At 42.6% G+C, this 23,045-nt stretch overlaps 1 protein-coding gene across 1 annotated transcript in view; it reads left to right on the forward strand.

Moving 5' to 3' along the window:
* DOCK8 (dedicator of cytokinesis 8) overlaps nucleotides 1-23,045 on the forward strand; it is a 172,284-nt gene that overhangs the window by 90,617 nt on the left and 58,622 nt on the right. Inside the window, exons 20-25 of the mRNA XM_082655932.1 lie at nucleotides 1,425-1,589; nucleotides 3,992-4,161; nucleotides 6,816-6,911; nucleotides 10,633-10,728; nucleotides 16,565-16,714; nucleotides 18,877-18,990. Of these exons, the coding sequence (XP_082512058.1) occupies nucleotides 1,425-1,589; nucleotides 3,992-4,161; nucleotides 6,816-6,911; nucleotides 10,633-10,728; nucleotides 16,565-16,714; nucleotides 18,877-18,990 (791 nt within the window). The remainder of the gene's footprint in view (nucleotides 1-1,424; nucleotides 1,590-3,991; nucleotides 4,162-6,815; nucleotides 6,912-10,632; nucleotides 10,729-16,564; nucleotides 16,715-18,876; nucleotides 18,991-23,045) is intronic.

Genomic DNA, 23,045 nt, shown 5'->3' on the forward strand with positions numbered 1-23,045 from the left:
AACCCACTTTCCTGGGAGTGTCAGAAAAGGAGGAGATAACACTGTTGGGCCGTGGAATATGAGTAAGTTGGTGGGGAGGGAGAAATGAACTTGTAGCCTAGGACACATGGGGGAGCTTTCAGAGCTAGGGAAGAGCGTGACCTCTGAATCCCTCAGTTTGCAGTGTATCCTGGGATGCCTCTGCTGTGGCTCCACAGATAAGGCGTCCTACATTGTCGGCTACCTTTTCACACATGTAGCTGTTGCCTCTCCAGCTAGATGCCTGTGGAGTGGCCATCTGTACCCTCCCTGGATTTCCTTCTACGCCCTCCACATGTGTGGTGCACTGCTTTGTAGGCCCCAGCTATGCAGTGTAGACTTGTTCACTAGACAGAATGTTCATTCACACATTTTGAGCCAATATGTGGGACTCCAGGGTGTTGGGACAGGCAGCATAGGTGGAGGCACTTGGTCTCCAAGCATCTATTCAGAACTTATCTGTGTCAGGCACCATGGAAGGCATGGTGGGGAGAGAAGAAAGTATGAGAAATGCACTTTGCTTCCAGCCTATCAGAGAGACAGAATTTCCCACTGCAAACAGCCCAGGAACCTTGTGATCTGGTGTCACTTAAGCCCTGTACTGAGTGCTGTCAGAGGCTTCATTGAGGAGGTGGGATGGTGCTTAGCATTGAAAGGTTAGTATGATTTTGTGGGTGGGAGCAAGGAGGGCTTTCTAGGTGAGGACAGCAGCACGAGCAAAACTGCAGAAGTGAGAAGCAGACGCGCGATGGGGACAGTATAAAGATTGCCTTATTTTAAGGAAGTTGAATTTGAGCAGAAGAGGGTACCAGGTGGGATAAGTAGGGTGGAGCCAGACTGTGGAGGGTTTGGAGCTCCTCAGCAAGAGTGTACACAGTGAAGCACTGTTTGTACAGGTCCAGGGACTGACATGATACACATACGTTTTTAGATTAATCTGTACACCAAGAATCCATATTGTTCAACAGCCCATCTCAAACCATAGTGTGCGTAAGAATGACCTGGGCATCTTGTTAAAATGCAGATGCTGACTCAGTCGGTCCTGGGCGGGGCCTGAGATTCTGCGTTTCTAATAAGATCCTAGGTGATACTGATGATGTCAGGACAGACCCCACTGAGTAGCACCACTTTACAGCGTGGTTTAGAGAGGGGAGGAGGTCTGGACAGGCTCGCATCTTCGTCCTGAGAAACCACAGTGCTGGCAGAAAGAGGAAGTGTGAAGTCCTTTGCAGTAAGCAGAGCTGGCCTGCTGGAGCTTACTGAAACCACTCACCCTGCCCCAGGGGGTTCAGCCTGGTTCAGCCGCTCAGCGGTCAGGACTCCTTGTCACTGCCCCAAAGAATGTTCCACCTCAGGCTCATTAAGGACTCACTGCGGGGCCGCCCGTTTTTCTCTTGGTTCCTCAGCCAACTTCTCCCAGTTTGCCTTCGAGTCTGTGGTGGTCACCGCCAACAGTCTGCACAACAGCAAGGGCCTGGGCAAGGACCAGCATGGGAGGAACTGCCTGCTGGCCTCCTACGTGCACTACGTCTTCCGCCTGCCCGAGCCGCAGAGGGACGTACCCAAGTCAGGTAACGTCCCCCTGTCCCACCCCCACCCCGCCACCGGAGTATGGGAGCCTGGCGGGCAGCGCACCCTCACCCCCGCCCCACAGAATTCACAATAAAATTAAAAGCCCGAAAGTTAAATTTTTATCTTTCAGAATAAACAAAACTTACATGAATGCTGAAATTAAAAGTTCATGTCTCGGGCTTCCCTGGTGGCGCAGTGGTTGAGAGTCCGCCTGCCGATGCAGGGGACGCGGGTTCGTGCCGCGGTCTGGGAGGATCCCACATGCCGCGGAGCGGCTGGGCCCGTGAGCCATGGCCGCTGAGCCTGCACGTCCGGAGCCTGTGCTCCACGACAGGAGAGGCCACAACAGTGAGAGGCGCACGTACCGCAAAAAAAAAAAAAAAAGTTCATGTCTAGATTTTTCTCTCTTGCTTTCTATCTGCCTTCCTCCCTATTTTTATATTCTAAACACTTGTTTTTTCTGCCTATTTGATAATCCCTCACTGATCTTCACCCAGTCGGTACTTTTTTTTTTTTAACATCTTTATTGGAGTATAATTGCTTTACAATGGTGTATTAGTTTCTGCTTTATAACAAAGTGAATCAGTTATACATATACATATGTTCCCATATCTCTTCCCTCTTGCGTCTCCCTCCCTCCCACCCCTCTAGGTGGTCACAAAGCACCGAGCTGATCTCCCTGTGCTATGCGGCTGCTTCCCACTAGCTATCTATTTTACATTCGGTAGTGTATATATGTCCATGCCACTCTCTCACTTCGTCACAGCTTACCCTTCCCCCTCCCCATATCCTCAAGTCCATGCTCTAGTAAGTCGGTGTCTTTATTCCCGTCTTACCCCTAGGTTCTTCATGACATTTTTTTCCCCTTAGATTCCATATGTATGTGTTAGCATACGGTATTTGTTTTTCTCCTTCTGACTTACTTCACTCTGTATGACAGACTCTAGGTCTATCCACCTCACTACAAAATTTACAAGCAGCTCATGCAGCTCAATAACAAAAAAAAAACAACCCAATCCAAAAATGGGCAGAAGACCTAAATAGAATGATGTACAGACTGCCAACAAACACATGAAAGAATGCTCAACATCATTAATCATTAGAGAAATGCAAATCAAAACTATAATGAGATATCATCTCACACCGGTCAGAATGGCCATCATCAAAAAATCTACAAACAGTAAATGCTGGAGAGGGTGGGGAGAAAACGGAACCCTCTTGCACTGTTGGTGGGAATGTAAATTGATACAGCCACTATGGAGAACAGTATGGAGGTTCCTTAAAAAACTACAAATAGAACTACCATACGACCCAGCAATCCCACTACTGGGCATATACCCTGAGAAAACCATAACTCAAAAAGAGTCATGTACCACAATGTTCACTGCAGCTCTATTTACAATAGCCAGGACATGGAAGCAACCTAAGTGTCCATCAACAGATGAATGGATAAAGAAGATGTGGCACATATATACAATGGAATATTACTCAGCCATAAAAAGAAACGAAATTGATTCAGTTGCAAATCCCTTCTTTTAAAAGCTGGAGAAGTGACAACAGAGCCTAGGATTCTAGGATCATAATGATAAGGAAAATAATATATATTTGATAGCTGTGGTAAGCAGTGGCCCCTAAACTTTTCATCATGAAAAAATAAATCCCTTTTCTCATTTCCCCCAAACTAAACTTCTGAAATAATAATTCATTTCTCCAGTCTTTTTATAATAATCAACCAGAACGTCTGGTCAGCATGATATAAAAAGTAGCATCAATAAGTTGACAAAATTCCAGGCTCTGACAAAGGAACTTGGGCATACTTATTACTCCATGCAGCCTCATTTGAAGTAAACCTGTAATTTTAAATGTTTTTTAAAAATACTCATAATATTCATAGACTCACATAATCACCTTTGAACACATGTAAATACTCAAAGGTGAGAAAGATGGCTATACAGTGTACTTATTCTCATAAGATTCAGATGATTCCTTGGATTCTCAGATCTCAGAAATGCAAGTCTTATAAAGCTGTCATCATTTAAATACTAAGAAATAAAAAATATCCACATTTCGAGCTTGTCTTCAGAAATCAGAACCTTGTGGGCTGTTTCCCCATGGCAAGAAGAAGCTGGAGATGAGGAGCAGCCCCTGTCTTTGGATGAGGCATGTGTTTCCAGTTTACCACAGTCCTCACCCCTCCCTACTGCCTCACACCCTATCTTTCCACCAAAACATTGCCTCCCTGGCCTCTCCTAGGCATTTGCTAATAAGACCCTAATTCCAAGACCTAATCTAGTGGGTTTCCACTCTACTGTCTACCCCATCCCTCCTCAGTTCCTTCTCAAGTCCAATAAGTGACTCTAATCCGCTTTCTGTTGACATGTCTATACCTGGTGGGGTGCAGGCAGCCCCACTTCCTTCCCAGACCCTCGCTACCACACATACGGACGCACGTCTGCTGCCGCTGTGAGTTCAAAGCTGATGCAGGCCCGAGTGATGAGCAGCAGTAACCCAGACCTCGTGGGGACACACTCTGCAGCAGACGAGGAGGTTAAGAACATCATGTCTTCAAAGGTAAGGAAGATGTCAAACCCTGGAAAGAGACATGGGCTTTTTTATTTTTAACTAACACTTGGAGAGACAACACGAAATCAACCACTGCTGCTGCCCACTGGCTTGGTCACATGCTCAGCTTTCAAATTATTAATATTCTTTTCTTTTGAAGTGACTGAGATCATTCTGATGCCAGGCAAGACTGGCATTTGAAGGTATGCACGGAGTTAGTGAACTCTGGTGGGAAGTTTCTCGGGCATAGCTGGTTTAGCTCCGTGGAGTTGACGAATACCATGAATTTTATCTTCCAGGAAAAAAATTTGGCTTTAACTGTTTTTGATGCCTAGAAAGACTGTTTTTTGTTTTATTTTTTAATAACTTGCCTTTTAGATTCATTAACATCCATAGATGGATTGATTATCCCATGTAAGAATCCCAAAGATGAAAGCCAAATTTATAAACAAAAACCGAGATCCTGGGAGGGTTGGTGACTTGCCCTAGATTGTTTCCCTCCATGAATTCTTTGTTTTCTCATAAACTTTTTATTTTATAAAAGTTTTAGATTTATAGAATTATTGTCAATATATGACAGAAAATTTTTGTGTACTCAATGCATAGTTTCCCTGTTACTAACCTTTTACATTAGAACGGCACATTTGTCACAATTAATGAACCAATATTGATATATTATTATTATTAACTAAAGTTTATATTTTATTCAGATTTCCTCAGTTTTTTCCTAATGTCTGTTTTCTGTTCTCGGATCCCACCCAGGATACCACATTAGATTTTGTAGTGACGTTTCCTTAGCTCCTCTGGGTTGTGACAATTTCTTAGACTTTCCTTGTTTTTAAGGACTTTGACAGTTTTGAGGCATACTGGTCAGGTATTTTGTAAAACGTCTCTCGTTTGAAATTTGTAAAAATTGTGATATAATTCACATACCATAAAATTCACCCTTTTGAAGTGTATAATTCAGTGGTTTTTCATATATGTACAAAGCTACCATGAATTCTTAATCTGAATTTTCTTTCCAGTTATCTGTGGCCTCAGGGTGGCTAAGCTTTTGGAATAATGTCATTTCCTCTAATGAAGATAAATCATACTCTCTAGGTTTTGACATCATTCCCCTAACACAAACCACCTACTTGAGACAGTACGTTGTGAGACAGGAAATCTGGAGACCAGGGTTGGGTCTCGATCTGATACCACCCAGGCCTGTGGTCATGGACAAGTCAATTCCTGCCCTGAGCCTTATTTTCCTCATCTCTGTAGAAGTTCTGAACGCTGGATGAATGTAAGAATCATCTATAGATCCACTCCTAGAGATTCTGATGATCTATAGGTTGTATCATATGAAATTGTTGATATTCTATCCTTTTTGACTTACAGAATCAACCCAGGTATGTGCTGGAGCTGGTTCATACCAGTTTCTGAGAGCTGATTGTTAAATTTTCAGGAACTTTCTGAACGAGTTGTTAAACGCAGACATTATTAAAAATTAAATTATATAAACTAACAAATAAGTTATATGGAAAACAAAGGTAATCTAAATGCAGTGTTCTGGAGCAGAACAGGACATTAGTGGAAAAATTGGTGACATTCAAATAAAGTCTGTGGTTTAGTTAATAGTTAATGTGCCAATGTTAATTTCTTAGTTTTGACAAATGTACCATATTTATGTAAGATATTAACATTAAGAGGAACTTGGTGAAGCGTATCCAAGAACCACCTTTGCAACTTGTCCATAAATCTAAAGTTACTCCCTTTTTAAGGGAGTACCCAAGCCTCATCCCTTCTTAATTGCTTTACTACATTTTACTGTTATCTATGTTCTTGAGGTTATTTATGCCTACTGTACAGTGGTTTGCTACTGCACATGTCTTTGCAACTCCATATTCGGTAACGTCATGTTAACTTGAAATCAGCTATGATGGAAGCATTCACAAGCACAGAAATCGACAGGTTCTACCAATCAGCCCCTCCCCTCCGAGAGCTGGTTGTTAAGCACTTGCCAGCACAGCCTGGTTCAATTTTGCATCTAAGTCCTCTTTAAGCAGGATCTTTGCGGATCGCCGAGGGGCGAAGTGGTCAGCAGCTGTTATGCAGACTTGATTATTACGGTTTCCTTTAATGAAAGTGAAAATATTAAATTTTCTCTGTGGACTAGGTTAAGAATTTTTAAATTATTCTGTAGTGAGGGGAAAAAATTTTGTCTAACTAGAAGTATCAAGCATGATCTTCCTTTCAGAAGTGGTTTTTTGACAATTTATTAAAGTGTTTAGGAGACTGGGTAAAGTACCGTGCTAGCCCACAGAGAGGCACTGTTCCCACACATTTTTTTTTCCTGCTCTTCCAATTAAGTCAGAGACTTAGAAAGTTGAAGGGACTGTTCAGCACCCGGTGGTTCTTAACTAGGATTTAACTATAGGTGGCTACACACCAACTAACAGTGAATATCTCAGGAGCAAGTAGAATTTGGTGTAACTTTACCTTCTTTGCTTTGTTTTATGTTTATGTTTGGCAGTTGTTTTACCTTTGTAACCAGAAAAAAAAAAAGAAAGAAAAAGAAATATGTTAACAATGAATTCTAAGCTTGGAATTTCCAGGCCGTTGGCTCATCTTTCTGGGGACCACTGTTGGTTGACTGTTGAGTCATGGTTTGTGTATTTCAGATGGCTGATCGTAGCTGCATCCGGATGTCTTATTATTGCTCTGGCAATAATGATGCTCCAAGTTCAACAACAACCCCAAGGCCAGTCAGCAAAAAGGTACTGAACAGGCAGTGTGAGAATAATTTGCCCGGCCTCTCACTATGATTGAAAATAGATGCCGTAAAGTACTCTCCTGTCTTGTTCCTGCCCTCCTAACACACACACGCACGCGCGCGCACACACACACACACACACACACACACGCACACACACACTTTTGCAGCCCTGTCCCAGGTGCCCCATTTTTTGACCACCTAATTACCTACTAAGTGGTTCTCCAACTTACCATGCATCAGAAGTACCTGGGTGGCTTGTTAAAACTGACTGCTGGCCCTACCCCTAGAGTTTCTGATTCAATAGATCCGAAGTAGGGCCCAAGGATTTGTATTTCTGATAAGTTCCCAGCTGATGCCAATCCAGGAACCACACTTTGAGAACCTGAGAACGGCTGTATTAGCTTCTTTTTTGGTAAAAGGAAAGCTGGGGACAATTCATCCTCAAAAAGTGAATGGCAATAATTAGGTATCATTTATTTCAATACGATATCATACATGAAAAGCCTTGTAATTCTTTCCAATCAGCCTTACCTCTGAGTTCAGAGACTTGACAAGCTGTTAAACTGCTCATCAGAAAGAACTCTTCATATTAAGAGGATTCTCCAGTTGTCACGTCATGTGTGGTCCAAGGGGTGGAGGATAAAGAAACTGTCTGCCCCAAGTTTTCTCCTCCGCCAGGCACCCAAGAGTCTCACAATTTTAGTAGCTACTTAAGGTCTTGAGTGTCTTTCAAGACCCCTATTAAAATGTAAATATGCTGATTGGAAGGATAACACAGGAAGCTCTTTGCAACAGCTAACACCGCTGGGAAAGATGTGTTAAACAGGCATGGAGGGAATGAGCCTTCAGCACAGCTCACTTTGGACTGGCTGAGGGAAAGATCAGGCATGAGGAGGCCCTGGTAGGGTCCAGCGCCTGCAGACTTGGCAGCAATACGGGCTCCATTTGTCTGGAAGGAGGTACCAGGAGTTAATTCTAACAGGAGGAGTAAAAGAAGATGTCATGAGGTGCTGAAAATAAATATTTCACCTACTTTAAATCTTAGCTTTGGGCTTCGCAGGGACTGGTTACCAGTACCATTTTCCTTCTTAAAAACCATGATTTGCTTACAGCCTGGCTTGCTTCAGGCAGAGCCTGATTTCTTCTGGGCACATTTGCCTTGTTTTGATTTTGTTTCTGGTCATTTCAATGACCAGAAGAGAATCATTTCATTTCAGAGGGAGGTTTAACCAGTGTGTTTCCTTAATAGCTCAGCAAACTGGGTTTAGCTGCTTGGCTATTTTCTTTACCCTCCGGAGCAAGGTGTTCTTGTAATAATGTTGCCCGGTAAGCAACATAAATTACTTTAAGAAGCGGCTTATCCTCCTCTAATCTCCTCTTGCCTTAAGATTCTGACAGTCAAACTGACCTATTTTCCAGAGGTTACCTTTGAAGCTTGTGGAGCGTGTCTTCCCTACAATGGGAAGATCCTGGTGTAGCTGAGTTACATCAGGGTAAGCTTAGACCATCTGCTAGATTAACACGCAGCCCTGCACCTCTCCCAGGTGGGAGAGCTTCCCTCATGTCTCGCAACAGCACACAACTGTGTTCACGTGTATTGAGATTATAAAGGTTTGACTCGCCTGACAGAATGAAGTGGGACCAATGACAAGCTGAAACACTTCAGCATTCTCCATTCATCCCCATTAACCGTCAGGGGATGTAAATAGTTTGAATACCCAGCCATCTGCACAGAGATTTTTCCATTTGTCTCCTTTTAGTTTAGCTGAGTCACTCTCCAATTTTACTGTACATAAGAATCAGTAAATTGTGTTGCATGCCTACTGTACACTGTGGGTAATTTAAAGGTTTGTCAAGGGTAAGCTTTGTTCTAATACATTTTTGCTTTGGGTGTTGACTTTAAAACTTTATTTCCACATACGCCAGTACTCTAGGATGTGATATTAGGTTGTTCAAGTAGTTTCAGCTTTCTTACCCACTGAGGAATAAAAAATGAGTTCATCTGTATTTATTCTAGATTTTATGGTTGTAAAATGAATGGAATCCACAGAAAATGCCCAGACATCATTTCTGCCGTCAGTTAGGGTGACCAGCTATCCCAGTCTCTCCGGGACTTAGGGGGTCCTTGGGATGTAGGACTTTCCATTTTAAGACCAGGACGGTGTTGACTGAAAAGAACGCACATCCTAAACGTTGAGAATTATGTTTTATTCGGGGACATTACCGAGGACTATAGCCCAGGATACAGTCTCTCAGATATCTGAGGGACTGTTCCAAAGAGGTAAGGGAAGAGCTAGGATATATAGGGATTTTTGCTGAAAAAAAAACAAACAAACATGTAGTTGAACATCAAAAGATGTTCATGAAAAACAGACATCTCAAGTTAATGATTTTAGTGTTTTTTCTGTGTATGGGAAGATGCGAGAGTCTGAGCTCATTGAAATTATTCCTTAGATATGCATCTTCACTATCTAGGGCCAAGTATCCTGTTTTTGTTCATCCTGAATTCCCCTCAGGGTGCACCGTCTGGGTCTCAGTGGCTGATGGCTTGGTGGTCTGGAAACATTTGTTGTTCACTGGAATAAGCAGGCAACATTGTTTACTGAGATGACAGGCAACATTGTTTTTGTCCACAACAGTCTCAGGCAAACTGAGATGAGTTGGTTGCCCTACCTTTAGTCTTAAACTTGTTCCCCAGGTAAAGCAGGGAATGGGAAGGATGCAAAAGCTGTAAAAAAAATCACTGTCTGCTACATCTGCAGTCAGATGACTTGACAGGCAGTGTAGACATAAAGTGGAGCAACTGACCCTGGGACAAAGAAGTATAGAAGTTGGATGAGTTCAAGCTGCTACCCCTATGCCTTTTAATGCAGACAATCTACTGATAAACCCAAACCTCGTTCCCCACGAAGCCATAGCAGGATTATAAAAACAAAAATTGTTCCATCTAGAAGGGAGTTGAAATACCATCTAGACAGTGGTTCTTTGATTGAGGTTCCTGGACCAGCAGTGACAGCATCACCCGGGAACTTGTTAGAGCTGCAGATTCTCAGGCCCCACCCCAGACCTACTGAATCTGAAACTCTGGAGGTGGGCTCAGCAATCTGTTCCTTAACAAGCTCTCCAAGGGATTCTGACGCACATCCAAGTTTGAGAACCACTGCTACCAACTGAGTTTATAGATGAGAACATTGAGGGTAAGGGGAGGAACAGCTTACACGTGGTCACACAGAGGGTTTACTGTGGGACCTGGAAGGAAAAGAACAGAGTCTCAGTTCCGACTGCTACCCAGGAATGCTTCCCCCATAGAATGTATTAGCTTCACTCCCCTGCCGAGGCCAGTCCTTCAAACCCAGCTGTCCAGTAAGGTTTAGAAGCCCCAGGTGCCCAGGTTTCCAGTGACTCAGAATGCTCTACTGCCTTTTCTTTTCAAGAAAGGATTAAAAATACACTCCTGCTGTGCCCCCTTCCTCCCTCGAAACTCCTGCCTGTGTTTGTGTGGCTCTGGGGATTTGGGGTCCACACAGCCTTCTCCTACCTACTGAAAAGGTCTTCCAGTCTCAGATTGTGTCAGCATTGACATCCACTGTGGTCTAAGACATCTAGGACACATACTAACAAGCTATTACAGTTGGGAAAAAAGAAAAGTGGGGTTGGCGAATAAAGCACCTAGTACAGACCATCATTGTGTAAGTGTAATGTTTTTGTGTTTGTGTGTCCAGCATTTCCATGAGGAGCTTGCCCTGCAGATGGTGGTCAGCACTGGAATGGTGAAAGAAACAGTCTTCAAGTACTCCTGGTTCTTCTTTGAGCTTCTGGTGAGATTCTTGCATGTTTTTATCTGTGCTCGGTAGGGCACGAAAAGCAGACAGGCAGTGAGGTTTCCCATGGTAGGAACTGACATCTTATCTACTGAATTGCTGCTGCAGAAAACCTGGGATCATTCCTTCAGTTTTAACTCTCCCTCACCCTTTCATCCATCTTCCACCAAATCTTGCTGATCCCACCTTGAAAATCTACTTCCACCTGCCGCTTCTCACCAATCTTCACTGCTCCCCGCCTAGTCAAGCTGCCATCATGTCTGCATTCGCTTCCTCTTTGCCCACCTGCATTCATTTGTGCCCTCAGCCCATCCAATCTGCACAGGGCAACTCAAAATTAAGCAGATAATGACACTCCCCTCTTTAAAACCTTTCAGTGATTTCCAGTGTACTGGAAATAAAGCACACATTTTTCTCACGGCCTAAAAAGCCCCTGGATGATTCTGTTTCAATTCATCTCTAACTTTATCTTAGACCCTATTCCCCCCCTCATTCAGCCACATTGTTTCCAGTTTGGTCCTTTGAAGATGCTGAGACCTTTTCAGCCTCAGAGCCTTCTTAAGATTCTTTCCCCTGTCCTACCTTTCATGCCCCCCACATACATACACACTTCGGGAGTTCTTCTCTTTAGGTTTCAGCTTTAGTGTCACCACTTCTGAGAGTCCTTTTCTGACCACCTTCTACCATAATATATCTTCCACTCTATTCCTCTCCTTTTAAACACCCTCTTTATTTCCTTCCTAGCACTTATCACAATTTGTAATTGTTTTTCTCTTTTGCCTATTGGATTTCTAGGATTGGGGTCTATCTTCTTCATTATCTTATCTCTAGCCCCAGAACATGGCTTGGCATCGTACAAGCGCCAACTAATATTTGTTGGGGGGAAAAAATGAGACTTGTAAAACTGTTTACCTGCAACTTCTATCTGTTCTCTAGCAGAAAAGCAAAAGGTACAGCATAGGCTTTAATTTAAAAATAAAGAGAATAATAGTAATACCTATTTTATACTAGAAGTGAAAGGATTTTGCCATAAAGCCACTAGAATAAGCATTTTGTCAATGTTGATAAATTGAGATGCATTGCGAAATGAGGTGAAATGAAAAAGGTGTGAAAGCACAGACACTAACTACATAAAAATGCACATGCAAACAATCCAGAGCATAGAGTGGACTGAGATTTAGTGATAGAATTAGCTTTATATTGACTGGGTTCTTTGCTCTGTGACACTGTTAAAGTGGATAATTTTTTTTGAGAGAGATGGTAGGATTTTCACCTGAGCTCTAGTTTATCTGTGTAAGTTCAAGCCCAAGTAAAAGAGAACGATACTGAACAACAAGACATAGAGGACAAGAGGGTCAAAGGAAACAAAACTAAACATACATTGGGGAGGAAATGGGAAGTAGTGTGCAACAGAGTTAAAAAGAAGTGAGGCCCATGCCACAGAAGCACATCCAGGATGCAAATCCCTTAGAGTTTCACCAAGTTCCCACCCCTCGTTTGAGAAAGGTATTGCTAGCGAGATGTCTTTTCCAAACACAGTCCCAGATGCCTGCAGCAGAATCACCTAGGGTGCTTAGTGAGAATAAAGCAGATCTAGAGCCCCTCCCTGGAATACTGAGTGCAATGAGGAGGGGGAAGACGGCACTGCATGAACCTGTCTGCCCAGGTGCCTTCCAAGCGTGCTGAAGATCCACTAGTCCACACCACCTCTGCTCTGTGAGGCCCGAACGGAGCTAAGGGTCTCTATATGCAGCCAGCACCAGGAGTTTGCATTCTAAAAGCCAAGCTGATTCGGGTGGGTGGCTGCAGCTCACAAGTCTTGGAGCAACCGCGTTAGCAGTGAGACATGAGCGTTGCAATCTGGCAGGAAGAGGCTGGCCATGAACTCTGTCTTGAGTCAAGAGAAGGATCAAAACCACCACTGTGTGCCCAGTACATCCTGTTTCTGTGTACCCATCCCACCACCATCAAGTTTCTCCATAAAGAAGATTTACTCAGGTGGTAATCCGTCTATAGATAATTCATACAAATAATCTTCCACTGAGTTGATCTGCCGTATTGCAAATTTTAAAAGACATGATGCAAAAACTCACTTTGACATTGTGGAATCTCTTAGAAGAGAGTCCCAAAGGAAAGCAGTATCTCAGTTCAAAGATGTTTCATGTCATTTACTCACACACATGCACACATATGCACACACTTCACCTAATCATTCTTAGATCTTATTTAGTAGCTATGTATTATAAGCTCTATCGTGAGCAGTTATCCCCGGTGCAAACACAGGACCCTGAGGCTAAGGAGGGGTTTGCCCAGCCCTCTCAGCCAGGGAGGGGCAGGCCCTCAGTTCCGCAATGCTCTGGTCCAAATTCTGTTCCTCTGCCATTTTGCTTCTCCTTGGAAGCGTAACGTGACAAAACATTTTCTTAGCCTAACGTATTAACAACATGCGAAACCTTTGTATTCTGAAGTCAACTTGAATGGAGTGCTGCAATCACTGTCCCATTCTCAGTAGGCATGAACTCAGCATTGCTAGCCCTAAATGGCTCCTCGTGGCATCTTAGAGCTCTCTTTCAAAGGCAAGTTTGCATTCTCTGCAAATGTAATGATACTCTGTCCTTATATAATACCAGTGACAGCTGGCATCCCCAAGGAAGGAAAAATAATAACACCTAAAATGTGTTGAGCATCTATATACATGCTAGGCACCCTTGTAAGCACTGTAAGCATCATCTGGTTGAATCCTCAGACGACCCTCAGGCAGGAGCTTTCCATCATCCCCAGTTTACAGATGGGGTTGGAGGAAGGGTGGAGGCCATAAGGAGAAGTCTCCAGGTCCGCCAAAGACTTCATCAGTACCACTTCAGTGCCCCTAACTGCAGGGATCTGAGAACCATGGAACAGGTGAAAATTGCTTTTGATCTTGCACATTTATTTACTAGGACTCAGTAGGCTCAGGGAAGAAAGCAAAAGCTAAAGCTGATAGCCCTCCTTCCTCTAGGAGTCCTTTATGGTAAACAGCTGCAGAAGCTGGAAAGAAAGTCCTACTGATACGAGTGCTTGGAGGGGGTTGGTCCACGTGCAGATCACCCAGGGCTCTGCAGGTTATAACTAAGTCTGTCAGGGTCCTCGTGAGACAGCGTTGGCATTGCTCAAAAGGGTTAACTGGAAAACATTTATCAAAGGGACTTTGCCCAGGGTATGTGCCAGGTTACAGAAGCAGATAAGGGTTGGTGAGGCACCCTGGGAGCAGAAGGCGCTGGAAGCATTTCTCTCTCTTAGCTCTAAAGAAGCAAGGGTATGGAATAGTGTAACTGGGGCAAGAGAAAGCTGAGGCAGAGAAGAGGGTCCACGTGACAAGGAGCTGGCATCTTAGAGAAACACTGCCACTGCCAGAAGCACGCTGCACGGGGATGAGGGCAGTGGAGTAGATGCGTACCTGGACCACTCTTCTCCCGCCCACTGGTCCCCTGATGGTGCCTCCCATTTGCCAGGTCCAACCAGAAGCCTAAGTTCAAGGAGTCCTGAATGATGTTGTCTATAGGGATCAGCTTCCCAGGGCTCAGAGATAGATGGAGAAGGGCAAGAAAGGGAGCTGGAGTTTGCATATGGAGGCAAATGGAGATTATCAGCCCCAGCCAGAACTTTGCAAGGAAACCAATCTTGGACCCAGACAGGACGCCCAGTCCTCCATGCATTGCTTTTGAATTTGCTTTACAGATGCCTAGGAAGTTGTTGCAAAACCAAAACAGTTTTTTTCCCAAGAAGCTTGAGGAGAAAGGACGACAGCCTCCTTGGGCTTAGCCAGCAACCTGGGCAATTTAACACCCTTTAGTTGTATTAATGCCCACGTGCTAATGAACAACCACTTTGGCATCAGAGCTGTTGAACACAGTCCTTGGGCAGATTTCACACTTGCTAATGAATACATTCCCATGTTTCTAGAAACTGCTGAGCCAGACTTTGGGGATCCAGAGGAAAATGGTGACCCTGTCTACCCAGGACATGAAGTTCTACACCAAGGGGTTCTTGGTATCCCAGCTTTGAATGGGTCACAGAGGCCGATGTGGAGGAAAATATTTTCCTGCCTTATCCCACCCTACAAATAACGGGCCAAGTCTCCACTACTATTTCCACTGGGTGTTCCTCTCTTGAGATGCAAAGAACATAGTTGGCAAGTAGCTGACAGTCCGGCAAGAGGCCAGTGGTTGGAAGTATGGTATTATGAGGATTATCTGTTTGTTTGTAGGATGGCCACACTCAGCAGGCAGGAGGCAAACACAAGAGTGAGTTCTAAAAGCCCGGTGCTGGGGTGGGTTAGGCAGCAGGGAATCAGGAGCAGGTAGCTCTAAACAAAGGGGCCTCGTCTTCCTCGGTCCTTTGTTAGGATCATAGTGAGAGAGGAGTTTTGTCGGACAAATATTGGGTCCAGTTCCCACCTCTCATTCAGGCCTTCCATCAAGTACATGTGACTCTGCGGGGTACAGACACTTTAGTGTGTCCTGAGCCAAGGGGGACTCTACTGTGAAGAGAAACTGTGGTTCTTACCCTGGGCTTCAGGATTTTATGTTCTTAGATCTTCCCCAAACTGGCTATGGCATTATCTGAACACAGAAAACACATTTACCTATCTGTATGTTTTCACTTCTTAACTTACCTCTTCTGTGTTTTGTTTTGTTTTGGTTAATCTCTGTTTATCTCAGTGCTAAAAATATTGCCACCCCTGCATTCTCAGAAACAGAAGTCTGCGGTTAGCGCTCTTGGGAGTGAAAATCATTTTCCCCTCTTCTTCCAGCCCTGACCTAGTGGGTCACCTTCAGGCCAGCGTGGGTGGTTTAAGTTCCGGGGCCATTTCTTTATGCAGTGACTCTCAGACTAGTGTGGACACACTTATGGAAAGGGTAGGCACCTGCCCACAGCCTCTCCCAGCCTTTCCCATCAGACTGTTCCTCCTAGCTCTGAGCAGCTTCCAACAAGATGCAACCTCAGGCTGTATCAAAAGGGGGTGTATTGACCCATAATCTCCTGGCCCAGGAAGAAATCCAAAAAATAAGCACGATTTTGACTTAAAATTGTGGTAGGCATTGAGCTGGTATTGTACTAGTCATAATACAGAGAATCACTGATGGATATACAGGTTTTTATTTAAACTACATATACATTAAATATGTATTTTAAATATATAATTATATAAATGTATACATAGATATGTATATTTAGCAAGCTAGTCATATAAAACTGAGAACATAATTTCTCCTAGAGGTAATGTTCCAAGCAGTGGTTAAGTTTCCAGCTAGCACACTATAGAATTGTTTCTGGAAAAACTGTTCTCCTGTTCAACTGGAAACTTGACATAAGATTACCATTTCTCTCTTCTTCTCCTTGCTGTAGTTTCAGAGACAGAAATTACTTCGGTTCACATCAAAACCAGTCTCATAAACATTTCCTCTTTCTGGAATGTGTTGTGTGCCATGATAGGGTGGTGCCTCAGTGGCCCTAGGGGCCCAGTCTACGTCTGCCTTCCCAGTTGAGAGAAAGGGAGTCTTGTGACACCGCAGCTAAAGAATTAAGCTCCCTGGCTTTGTCAGCAGCAAGAAGGGAGCCCCTTGACTTGGGGTCAAGAAGGGGGCACCCTTCCCACCTCCTGCCACCATGGTAACCATCCGGGTGTCAGGAGCGTTTTTCAGATCAGAGCCTGCTTGGGCAACCACCAGCACAGATAGAGTGTTAGAAAGTCCATTGTTAATGAGCTTTTCTTCCAGGCTTTTCCCCTTTTCCACAGTGTACAAGCAGGTCACCGGTTTCCACATTGACATTTCCCCTATCTTCTCTGCAGGTGAAAAGCATGGCCCAGTATGTACACAACATGGACAAACGGGACAATTTTCGGAGGACTCGTTTTTCCGACCGTTTCAAAGATGACATAACTACTATTGTTAACGTGGTCACCTCGGAGATTGCAGCCCTTTTAGTAAAACCTCAGAGGGTAACTGTGTCATTTTACTCTTTACTTTCTGAAATTTTTTACCTTGGGCATATGTTATTTTCATAATCAAAGAAAAATAAGCATCATCTTAAAACAGTAATTAAAATGGAACTAACATACTGCATAACAACTAAATGCAGTATGTTTTATACTGGACAGGACCCTGGGGTGGGGCTGGGGACTACTAGCAAGAAATTACAATATGGAATTGCAATAGTTTAAATTATTGTATCAATGTAGCTACAAGAGATAATATTCTTATTCTTAGGAAATATACCCTGAAGTATTATGAGGTAAATGGGCATGATATTTGCAACCTACTCTCAAATGGTTCAGAAAAAAAATTGTATATGCAGAGAGAATGATAAAGCAAATGTAGCAAAATGTCAAGTATTGATGCGTCTAGTTAAAGGAGTTCTTTTTACTATTCTTGCACCTTTTCCTTAAGTTTGAAATTATTTCAAAGTAGAAAGTAAAAAAATATGTAAAATGAAATAAAACAAAATTCTAAAATTTGAAGCAGAATTTAAAATTCTAAGGGCTTCCCTGGCGGCGCAGTGGTTGAGAGTCTGCCTGCCGATGCAGGGGATGCTGGTTCGTGCCCCAGTCCGGGAGGATCCCACATGCCACGGAGCGGCTGGGCCCGTGAGCCATGGCCGCTGAGCCTGCGCGTCCGGAGCCTGTACTCTGCAACGGGAGAGGCCACAACAGTGAGGGGCCCACGTACCGCAAAAAAAAAAAAAAAAAAAAAATTCTATAAAATTTGAAGCAGCAGTGATCATTATTAATACCTTTATCATTATGAAGAATTTGTATGCTACCATACAAATACTCAGGAGAAGAAATTTCCATTTGGTTATTTCTTATGGCAAACTTTGTGAGAGCGGCAATGGTGTCTCCATTTTGGCAGGCATGAAAAATGAGGCACAGTGAGGTTGATAAATTTTCCAAAAGTCACACAGCTAGCAGCAAAGTCAAGACTGAAGATTCCAAGCCCAGAATATTCAGTCTCTTAAGGAGTGGTCCATGTGGAGGATGCTAAAAGCATGAGGACTTGCCACTCCATGGTAACTGTGGAAACTACCAAGTCTCCATCCATGCCAGTGGCTGGTCAGCTTGGCCTGAATTTGCAAACTGTACATGATAACAAGAGGAAAATATTTTAAAATCATATTTTCAATAGTGTCAGAGCAAATTGATTTATACTTCTGAGAATAAAGGACATAAACATGAAAAAGTGAATCCCCAATTGCTCTGAAGTGCTGTGAAAATCCCTCATAAATATGAGCACTGAGAAGTAATACAAACAAAACCATGGCCTCAATTCATGCAAGAGTTGACCATGTATGACTCTGACCTCTCTTAAGCTGAGAATGCTGTCTAATTGGAGAAAAAAAAAAAAAATCCTGGCTTCCCTGGTGGCGCAGTGGTTGAGAGTCCGCCTGCCGATGCAGGGGACACGAGTTCGTGCCCCGGTCCGGGAGGATCCCACATGCCGCGGAGCAGTTGGGCCCATGAGCCATGGCCTCTGAGCCTGCGCATCCGGAGCCTGTGCTCCGCAATGGGAGAGGCCACAACAGTGAGAGGCCCGCATACCGCAAAAAAAAAAAAAAAATCCTTCAGTAAAAACTGGTTCTTGTATCCTGATTAGATTTTCTGCAACAGTCCTTACAAATTGAGTCTATCTCATTGAAGATAGTGAATACATTTCAAGTTAGTTTTGCCAAAACAATAGTTACCAGAATTAAATAAATTGTAGTAGAGCAATATAAAGAAATATAAGAAATATGAGAAACCAGAATGTGGGAAAATGTTCATAGTATAATGTTGAATGAATAAATTCAGGACCCTGTTGTAGATAGAGAATGAGCTCAATTATATACAAATAAATATGCACGTAGGGAAAAAAGCCTAGAAGGAAATGTATCTAAATATTAACAGTAGATAAGGAATTACTTCATTCAACACTCATGGCATCAATTAAGTTCTAAATTATATTTGCTATAGTTTTGCAGGGTTACCTGCTTTGCTCAGTATCTTCCAGAGGGACACTGGCTAAAAACATAGGACCTGCCTCTCCCAACTTTCCCATCAGAGACCTGGGAGTTTATGACCAGGGTTTACCACCAAATGATGTGGGTGTTTGTATGTTTGTTTTTAAGGAAATTGAACAGGCGGAAAAGATCAACATCAGCCTGGCTTTCTTCTTGTACGACCTCCTCTCACTCATGGATCGTGGCTTTGTGTTTAACCTCATCAAACATTATTGCAACCAGGTGAGTGTTCCCTCAGACCCAGCCCTGTTCTTCTGGTTCCTTCCCCTCTGATGTGATGCTCATTGCCGTGGCATGCTCTTTTGTTCATTGCCAAGTTAGGCAACTTGACTCTTGTACATTCTGGGTTTTGTGGTATATTCTTCAAGTCATTTGTTTTGTGCCATGGACGTCTGTAGACACACTGGTTTGTGTGGATTCCTGAAGCCTTTACCAACCCAGCACAGAAGAGCCAACAAGTTAATCTACGGGAATTGAAATGTGTTAGTGATATGAGTTGCTTTCTTCAATTTAACATTTAACAGAAATTACATGACTGTAGCATTCAGTCTTTGACCAGGTATAGAACTGAAAATATGAGGTCTCTTTTCTCCTATCAGGGTAATTAATTAAATTGTAGTTGTGAAATTCTGACATTAAAGAACCCTGGTAAAATCAAAGAGACGGAATTTGACCTGGCACGAAGCAAATACTGTCCTCTGGTGTATCTGTAGAGGATTGGTTCCAGGACCCCTCCCCAGCTCCCCCAAGGATACCAAAATTCATGGATGCTCAAGTCCCTTCTATAAAATAGCATAGTATTGGCACATAATTTACACACATCCTCCCACATACTTTAACTCATCTCTGGATTACTTATAATATCAAGTATAATGTAAATTCTATATAACTAGTTGCCAGTACAAATTCAAGGTTTGCTTTTTGGAATTTTCTGGATTTTTTTTTTTTTCTGAATAGTTTTCAATTCTCAGTTGGTTGTACACATGGATACAGAAACTGTGGATACAGAGGGCTTGACCGTATTTTATAATCCAGGAGCATCTTATCCGTGCCCCAGATTTTTCAAATGGAATTCTTCTTTTGTTCTCTATCCTCCTCAAACTGTCCCAACAATAGAAATGTAAGTAGCAGTTATTATTGCTGCTGCTCCTTTCCTTCCATATTCCTACTTTAGGACCACCATCACTATCCTTGCCACTAACATCACTACCCGCCACCACTGTCTTCACTGCCACCAGTATCACCACCCACCACCTCCACCATCACCATCACTGTCACCACCCCTGGTTTCTTCCACCCCTGGACAAAACACTGTGTTAAGCACTTTATAGAAATTGTATCATTTGATCCTTGCAAGGTGTCATCGTCAACATTTTGCAGATTATAAGGCTGAAATTTAGAGGAGTTATGTAACTTCTCCAGGGAAGAAAGAGCCATGGCTACCTAACTCGAGGTACAGTAGGTTAATTACTCTGCACCTTAGATAAGTCATTAAATTTCTTATCTAGGAAATTAGTGACCTTAGATAAGTCATTACATTTCTATGGGTCTCATTTCCTCATCTGTAAAATAAAAGGATCTCCTCTCCCCAGTAAAAAGACCATGACTATTCTAAAGAGACTCCTAATACGGAAGATGACTTATAAAAAGCGAATCCTAAGGAAACATCAGAAGTCCCAGAGCACCAACATCTTGTGCAGCCTGACCTCCTGACCCTGCATTGATCTTCTGTCCCTATCCCACCAGATTGGAGTGGTGGAGGAATGTGCCATTTCTCTTTGCCATCCCCCTCAGGTGTTTAGGATGGCAGGTCACTGGATGAATTGCAAATATAAATTAATATGTTTTTCAAAACTTGAAGTTGAATATATGGAAAGGAGATACTGGAACACCACTATAAGCCCAGGGTTAGCCTCTGTTAAAGAAAAATTTATGCATGACACGTGGTAATCTGTAAGGCAGACTTTATTCAGGACCATCGTGATAGGTGTAGGGACCACTGCACCACAGTTTTTCAGTAGGGGAGAGAGATTGTGTTCAACTCTGAATACAACAGGAAAAATGCCAATTTATAGCCAAGGAACAGGGTAGGAATAGTCAGTGGATGAAAAATTACTAAGAGGAAACATCAGGGGTAAAGGAAGAATTCTGGCCAAACTAACCTAACAGGATTTTGCTGAAGGCAGGCCAGGTGATCATATACCACCTGGGGGATGGTGAGGGATGAGGAATTTGGTCAGATCTCAAGAGTGATCAGATATCAAGGGTGAGGGATTCTGGCTAAACTGACTTAGCAAGATCCTTGTGAAAACTGGGCCACCGAGGCTACTGCTTTGGGTCCTGACCTTTGCAAAGGATGTTTTGGGAACTGCACTTTACTCTTTCCTAAACATTGCTAAAATTATTTTTGAAATTTCTGTCTTCATGGAAGTTTCAAGGGACCTATGAAAGATGGCCACAACGTGGTCTTCTTTCAAATGCAAATATCTTGTGCTTTCATAGAAAATATAAACAGACCAATCACAAGCACTGAAATTGAAACTGTGATTAGAAATCTTCCAACAAACAAAAGCCCAGGACCAGATGGCTTCACAGGCAAATTCTATCAAACATTTAGAGAAGAGCTAACACCTATCCTTCTCAAACTCTTCCAAACTATAGCACAGGGAGGAACACTCCCAAACTCATTCTATGAGGCCACCATCACCCTGACACCAAAACCAGACAGAGATGTCACAAAAAAAGAAAACTACAGACCAATGTAACTGATGAACATAGATGCAAAAATCCTCAACAAAATTGTAGCAAACAGAATCCAGCAGCACATTAGAAGGATCAAACACCATGATAAAGTGGAGTTTATCCCAGGAATGCAAGGATTCTTCAATATACGCAGATCAATCAGTGTGATACACCATATTAATAAACTGAAGACTAAAGACCATATGATCATCTCAATAGATGCAGAAAAAGCTTTTGACAAAATTCAACACCCATTTATGATAAAAACCCTCCAGAAAGTAGGAATAGAGAGAACTTACCTCAACATAATAAAGGCCATGTATGACAAGGCCATATATGACAGACCCACAGTCAACATCATTCTCAATGGTGAAAAACTGAAACCATTTCCACTAAGATCAGGAATAAGACAAGGTTGCCCACTCTCACCAGTATTATTCAACATAGTTTTGGAAGTTTTAGCCACAGCAATCAGAGAATAAAAAGAAATAAAAGGAATCCAAATCGGAAAAGAAGAAGTAAAACTGTCACTGTTTGCAGGTGACATGATACTATACATAGAGAATCCTAAAGATGCTACCAGAAAACTACTAGAGCTAATCAATGAATTTGGTAAAGTAGCAGGATAGAAAATTAATGCACAGAAGTCTCTTGCATTCCTATACACCAAGGATGAAAAATCTGAAAGTGAAATTAAGGAAACACTCCCATTTACCATAGCAACAAAATGAATAACACACCTAGGAATAAACCTACCTAAGGAGACAAAAGACCTGTATGCAGAAAACTATAAGACACTGATGAAAGAAATTATAGATGATACAAACAGATGGAGAGATATGCCATATTCTTGGATTGGAAGAATCAACATTGTGAAAATGACTATACTGCCCAAAACAATCTACAGATTCAGTGCAATCCCTCTCAAACTACCACTGGCATTTTTCACAGAACTAGAACAAAAAATTTCACAATTTGTATGGAAACACGAAAGACCCCGAATAGCCAAAGCAATCTTGAGAAAGAAAAACGTAGCTGTGGGAATCAGGCTCTCTGACTTCAGACTATACTACAAAGCTACAGTAATCAAGACAGTATGGTACTGGCACAAAAACAGAAATATAGATCAATGGATAGAAATAGGATAGAAAGCCTAGAGAGAAACCCATGCACATATGATCACATTATCTTTGATAAACGAGGCAAGAATATACAATGGAGAAAAGACAGCCTCTTCAATAAGTGGTGCTGGAAAAACTGGACAGCTACATGTAAAAGAATAAAATTAGAGCACTCTCTAACACCATACACAAAAATAAACTCAAAATGGATTAAAGGCCTAAATGTAAGGCCAGACACTATAAAACTCTTAGAGGAAAGCATAGACAGAACACTCTATGACATAAATCACAGCAAGATCCTTTTGACCCACCTACTAGAGAAATGGAAATAAAACCAAAAATAAACAAATGGGACCTAATGAAAGTTAAAAGCTTTTGCACAGCAAAGGAAACCATAAACAAGACTAAAAGACA

The sequence above is a fragment of the Grampus griseus genome (genome assembly GCF_964374135.1).
Source record: "Grampus griseus genome assembly, chromosome: 6".
Taxonomy (NCBI): Eukaryota; Metazoa; Chordata; class Mammalia; order Artiodactyla; family Delphinidae; genus Grampus; species Grampus griseus.